The sequence below is a fragment of the Opisthorchis viverrini genome (assembly GCF_000715545.1).
Source record: "Opisthorchis viverrini unplaced genomic scaffold opera_v5_13, whole genome shotgun sequence".
Classification (NCBI taxonomy): Eukaryota; Metazoa; Platyhelminthes; class Trematoda; order Opisthorchiida; family Opisthorchiidae; genus Opisthorchis; species Opisthorchis viverrini.
This window is the reverse complement of record NW_008751669.1, coordinates 1,048,659-1,055,372: the sequence shown is the minus strand read 5'-3', so window position 1 is coordinate 1,055,372 and position 6,714 is coordinate 1,048,659. Positions and strand designations below refer to the sequence as shown.

Below are 6,714 nucleotides of genomic sequence, written 5' to 3'. Positions count from 1 at the left end.
TGGGCCCCATAGAGTATTTGGAAGACCATGCCAGTGATACGGGAGAAGGTGCGTCGGATCATTCGTAAAATGGCGTATGCCTTTTGGGACGACTTCTCATGGTGCAGTGAGAAGGATAAGCTGAGTAGACCCAGATACCCAAATCCTTTTTGGCATCTATCTTCATAATGTTTTCTGGCCCTTTCTCACCTTGCAAAACAAAGACCTTCGCTGTGTCTCTTTAAATGACTAACGCACTTTTAGTAATTCAGAGGAAAGTACAATTACAACGACCACTGCTTTGCAGCGTCTACACCCATCTGGAGGGCAGTGACATTGGAACTTTAAAGTATCAGTTCGTCCGCCAAAAGTAGACATGGACTCGCAAGAATATCCGGGAGGTTGCTGACGTAGATCAGAAACAGCGGTGGTCCCAGGGTGGGGCCTTGAACAACTCCAATGGAGACCGGCGCTGGAGAAGTGTGGGTCGAGTTGACGAATATCCTCCACCGGGAAGTCCAAGTCGGTTAGAGGCTGTTCGTACGTACGCCTTGATAAGACTGGATGCGACGAGGACGCTAGGGCTGAATACAGACACGCATGTTGCTCCCTGTAAATCTCAGAAAACTCGTGGGTTCTTCATTCCTGTCCCTCAAGGAGAACACATATGGCTTGCTTCTGCGACGATGTCTCATGTATTTGAACAGTACGATTTTCTTCTGAGAGAGGTCCAGGATGTTGGCCTGTTTTGGAATGTTCCATTGGCGGATTTCTGATTTACAACGGTTCCGCATTATACAAAATGCCAGCTCATCTTCTGTATCACCTGTAGTCAACGTTTTGAAAGTTGGGACCTCTTTTTCAGAAGCCATCGTATCCTTTTTGGCAACCTGCGGCTCATCCGGCTGCGCGTTGTTTTTTTGGACGAACATCGCGTCAATCTGGTGAGCTTTCTGGACAACGGTCTTATATAATTCTTCCACTGAAGCTTGTCACAGTTTAACTTGTTCAGAAAAAAAGCGCACCCCTGGCCCAATAGCAGATAAAATCAAAGGTCAGCACACAGTTTTCGGTATGTCCCAGTGGAGCGTTAATTTTTACCTGATCAACGAAATGTGTTGCGTTAGTGATCACCAAATTCAGAAGGGATGTTATGTGGTCTGCGCGGTCTCTGGTGGATCCACCGACATGTTGTGTCCAAACTCTCCGTTGAACGAATGAAATCAGCGCCCCTGCAAAAAGCCTGCTTGATCCGACGCGCTGGAGCTCCATCCTGGAGGCCTTTGGATTGTTGAAGTCACCAACCAGCAGGAGATGAGTGAAATGGTATTTGGAGTAGAGTTGCTCAAGGGTTCGTATGAGGAAATGGTCATCTTCTTGGGGGCTCAATATGATACGGTAGATCACAACGAGAAGGAGAGAATCGGACCCGCGCAGCGGGATGTTGATTCACAGTGCATCGCAAAAAAGAGCAGGAGTGGTACCGGAGAGGGTAATCACGACTGGTAGGGCTGCTTGTATGTACTGGGCAATCCCACCAACCCTCATTCATTTGATGCGTGATATAAGCTTCATCCGACGGTTGTTCGCGCTGCATCAAGAACCCAATTTGAATCACCCTGGATGCTTTTTTATATGAGTTCTCACACTGGCAATCTTACCGCTCAGCGCTGCTGTACTACATCCTTGTTTTGGCTGTACTTCTCAGATAAGCGGGAGTCGATGAACGACAAGAACAAACCTGACTACGGAGGCTTGGGGGAAAGCCTCGATCTTGTTTATCAACCCGTGTTTCCGATGAGCTGAATAGTCCTGCCTGGACATTGAAATCTGATCCTACAAATGCATCCGAGCTCTTCATGATGGACCCGAAGGTGCTGAGATCTCTATAGTTGTCTCTATGAGGCGGAGCCACAATTTGTTGCTGCTTAAATGAGATGGTGGACAAAGAGTGTCCAGTAATTCGAAAATCGGACGGTAGAATGTCAGCTTTTTATAGGCATCCATTTGAGCGATCATCACTCATCCTGTGGGCTTACAGCCTATGCAACACCGTTGCAGCAGCTTCAGGATTACTCGTAGTTTGTATTCTATGACTCCTAGATAGAGAGGATACCGTATGCTCAACAACTGTACATGTATCCCGTACTAGAGTTTCAGCAAACGTCAATGGACGGTGTGTAAATGTCGCAAGAACGGTTTGTTCGCCGATTTGCCTAGAAAATCCCGCGTTCAAAACTGCAGTAAAAACAGGCCTGACTAGCTGACGCACTGTGGTAGATGTTAGCGGATGTTTGCGATTCGCCACTTCCTAGGTAGCTGATTGAAGTATTTAGAGCTGTGATCCACACAAGGGTTGTCGAATTGGGCTGATCGGGAGCTGAGGGATTAGGATGAAAGATGGGAGACACCCTTGTCTGCTGCAGTGCACGTAGTGGTTAGGGCTGTCTGGTTACCACGCGATGATCGATGTGACAGGACGATGATTCCACCTTTGAAGTCCTTTGTTTTCGGTGCCTAGGTGCCACGCCACCCGAAGGAAGGATGAGGGCTGGTGTACGGCTAGTTTGCCGAAGCCTAGACAAGGGGACATGTACGTGAACTGGGACACCTTCAGGGCGCCCCAAGCAATTAGGTCCTCAAACAAAACCAAATAGCCTAACTGCAAGTCAGCGGTGGACGGACGGACACTACTCGACTTGTTAAAATTTTAAGGACACTTGTTTCAACAATTGCACCCATACCCGCTATCTGGTGGACCAGGAGACTGTTCCTCACAGTTATCTCCGTTGGCCAGATATCGTCGATATCGGTATATCCTATTACTGCCCGAAAGGCCATACCAGCAAATAGTGACTAGGATGGCGCATGGAGATCCTCGAACACCGCTTCAGGAATGTCAACGATGGTGGATTTCGAAGGCTCAGGAGACGGGGGAGCTTTCGCTGCAGGCAACAGCCACACCCTGTCTCAACTGATTCGATCAACTGGTCAAGAAATGTATCAGCGGAACAATATGCAAAACTGATAGAACAGTAATTCACTCCCTCAATTGTCGTCTTGAGCGTTGGACCAAGCACTTCAAAGAGTAGTTCAGCTGGACGAACCAAGCGGGCCCGAATGAAACTCCCCTGGAGTACCGTCGCCTCCGAGGGGACCTAATTCTTACCTACGCCCTGTTTGAACAAAGCTTGGCAAACAGGTTTTTTACCGTTGACCCAGCAAACACCCGGCGGGGACATAGTAAGAAAATCTTCAAGCTCAGGGCACACACATTCATTAGACAAAACTTTTTTTCATTTCGGGTAGTAGCTGCGTGGAATGACCTTCCTCCGGCGGTTGTACACGCTCCTTCTCGAACCCAATTTAAAGCACTATTAGACATTTATTTATGCGAATCCTCGCGCTGGCGAGCATACTGCCCCGCGCTGAGAACATAAAGAGCAGTGCTACACCCTTTTTTCACTTGTGCCTTTCAGGTGAACGACAGCCACTGACCGACAAGAACAAAACCGACCCGGGAAACTTGGGCAACAGCCTCGATCCTGTGTATCAATCCGTGAATCCGTGAATCCGTGAAAACTTTGACACCAACCCGCCGTCATCCAACGTGAGATATCAATCCTAAAGCGCGACAAGGCACCTGGTCCGAATGGACCTGTTAGGCAGAATTCCACACGGAACCCGCTTTACCGCAGTCTTTAGGCGCTGCTACGGCCGATAAGCCTGACCCGCACGAGATTGGCCAAGAATTCGGGACGCTTGCCGATCCGACATCAAGACGAGATCTGAATGGTCAAAAATCTGGACCCAACAGCCAATCAGGACTCAGTATTGGCCAAATGCCAGTTGACAATGGCGCATCCAGAACGCGTCAGAACTTCCAAAAGGTTACAAGCGCTTACGCTATATCAACGAAGCGCTGTAAAACTGTTGTTGACTTCGTTTTGGGCATTAAAAGACCTTGTGTGCCTTTGCTGGTTGTTCAGACGTGAACACTAGCTTGCGAGACTCAGACTGAGAACTAAGCTGAGGAAAATACTGTTACTACAGGACTGCAACCCGTTCTCTTCAAGGGTGGCGAGGCCCTGGGGAACATTCCGACAACCATACTCCAGAGGATTTTGAATTAAAGCAGAATACCAGCCAACTGATACTCCTCGACCGTCATCCCAGCTTTAAAAAAGGGCACAAGGACGTCATATGAAAGTCATCGTGATATCAGCCTGGTATCCGTCGCATCTGAGGTGTTTTCTGACATTATTTTGTGCAGGCTGATGGATTTTCGGGAGGGACGGGTTCGTAAGAAACAAGCTGGGCTTCGCCCCGGCCGAGGATGCATCGACCATATATTTAATTTGAGAAAGAACGCTAAAAACGCTACTCCTTCAGGCGTCTCTTGTTGGTCGCTACCTTTACACCTGTCGATCGTCAGAAACCTTGGCAGCGTCTGGCGACCAAAGTGTCCCTAAAAATCTTCTGTCCATTGTGATAGTATTGTATGTGTACGAGTACACAGGAAGCTTTCGCCTGAGTTCATCGCGTCTAGTGGTGTAAGACAAGACTGTCTTCTTTCCCCTTTCCTCTTCAACTTTGTTACTGATATGCTGCTTGAAATTTCTCTACCTGCCTCTCAACCCTTGAGAGTCGAAATGCTCCCGGGACATTTCCTCACAGACATTAGGTATGCAGACGGTATTGCTCTCTTTGTTTCAGATCTTTCCAAAATGCAGACGATATCAAGTAACCTAAATAACCCTGCCGCATGGTTTGGCATTCGATACACACCTGCAAAGTGTAAAGTGCTGCTACAAGACTGGGTGGGATCAAACGCACACCTCATGTCTGCAGACGAGCCAGTCGACTTGGTAAATAAATTTGTTTACCTGAGTAGCTGTATAGTTTCCAGTGGAGTGGCTGGGGATGAGATTATTTCTCGAATGGGAAAAGCCAGTGCAGCTTTCGCTAACCTCCGACACACATGGCGCCCAAATGACGTCAGTTTGTCTGTCAAGGACTGAATTTATACTGCGGTGGTGCAATCTATACTGACTTATAGATCAGAGACGTGGCCCCTACGCGCAGAAGAAATACAATAGCTGTCATTGTTTAACTGTCGGTGTATCCGAAGCATTTGCTGGGTCTGGTGGGGACGTCGTATTAGTAATGCTGATGGAGAAGGAACTCTTCCGCTTCATAGGTTATGCTGGTTGGAACATGTACTCTGCATGCCGGAAGACCGTCTGTCTCACAGAGGCCTTTCCCCCAGCCCTGTGGTGAGTGGAATCGACCGAAAGGTGAGCAGTGTTTGACCTGGCAACAAAGTGCGAAAACACTAACCAGTGAACGTAGTCGGGTCGGCAACTGCTCCCTCCGTGGATGGGGACCAGTAATTAATGACTTTGGCAGAAATGGCCCAGTCGCGCAGTCGACGGCGCTCATGTATCAAAGCTATCGCCTTCAATACCCAGTTCTAGAACTAAACAAGGCTTTACTATATGTCCCACACTTTTTTCCGGTGATCGGAACTGTTGCAGCTGGAACCAATGTATCTATGGTACGCGGTTTATAGCTGATACATTGAATACTGATTGAAATTAAAGATGATGACGTGTGCCCTTGTGCCGAAATTTAGTGCTGCCTAGGAACAGATAACGTTCGGCGCACAACTGAAGTCACTCACCATTATCTGTGCCGTAAACGTCAACTCTGAAATGGCCGCCAAGTCTGGTTACCTCGGACTTATTCGGTCGACTTGAGAATTCATAGCGCCCACAGGGATCACAGGGATCCACTTCTCTCTGACGGAGGCGGACGTGACAAGTTTTGATAAAAAAGCCCATTTTCAAGGCTTCCTCTATGGGAGTTTGTTTGCACCACAAGCAGACACCGTCTAATGCATCAGTGTACATGGATTTTAATCGAGTCAGTAAATTGAGAGTCACTAGGACGACTATCTGCTCTAATTCAGATCACCAAAACACATTCAGTCCTAGGTTCAAGCATAACTAACTTGTGTGGGACTCTTTCGCTTTACGATTCTCATGTTACCCAAAAGAAACGCAAAGACTGATTCGTTGTTAGGTTTTCTAAGCCTAGAGAAGAGCACTTGCGAAACCAGAGTTTGGTTCAAACCATCGGACCACCGGTCAGTAGCTTCGCGCCCTAACTACTGAGCGACCTCAAGCACCGTCTCCGCATATCCGTAGCCGAAGAAACTTATTCTTGATTCGTACCCCTTGTCTAGGCTTGGGCAACCTGGCAGTATCCCAGCCCTCGTGCCTCCTTCGTGTGGCATGGCAGCTAAGCCTCGAAAGGGTGCTACAGCTGGACGATTATTACGATTATTATTACCCCTTGAGACGTTGAGAACGTGTCCGAGAACGGGTTTAGGCAGAGTCCGTGCTATCGAGGATAAACAATGTTCTACTTGTCTGAGCACAAGCGTAGATGATTTGAAATGTTCATACCAATATTCATTGCGAGTATACAGGATAAATATAATATAAAACAGACAAAAATCCTGACATTTACCCTGTCATTGTTCGAATTGACACATACGTACTGAGTTAGATAGGGGAAGATGTAATGAGTTGGGCTTCTCTGTCTCTAAAACCGTGAGGATGATCCTGTCACTGTTCATCATCATCAATGACAGCAACATCAGTGTTGGCACTGATGCTTCACTGCCGTACAACCATAAAGTTCGTTTAGTTATATATATATATATATATA

At 47.5% G+C, this 6,714-nt stretch overlaps 1 protein-coding gene across 1 annotated transcript in view; it reads left to right on the top strand.

The window, feature by feature from the left end:
- Positions 1-1,293: 1,293 nt before the first annotated feature.
- The window catches only part of T265_01218 (hypothetical protein), a gene marked incomplete at both ends in the record, with an annotated part of 17,573 nt that continues 12,152 nt past the window's right edge, over positions 1,294-6,714 (top strand). The window contains 2 exons of the mRNA XM_009165203.1: positions 1,294-1,471; positions 5,039-5,255. Coding sequence (XP_009163467.1) covers positions 1,294-1,471; positions 5,039-5,255 — 395 coding nt within the window. The remainder of the gene's footprint in view (positions 1,472-5,038; positions 5,256-6,714) is intronic.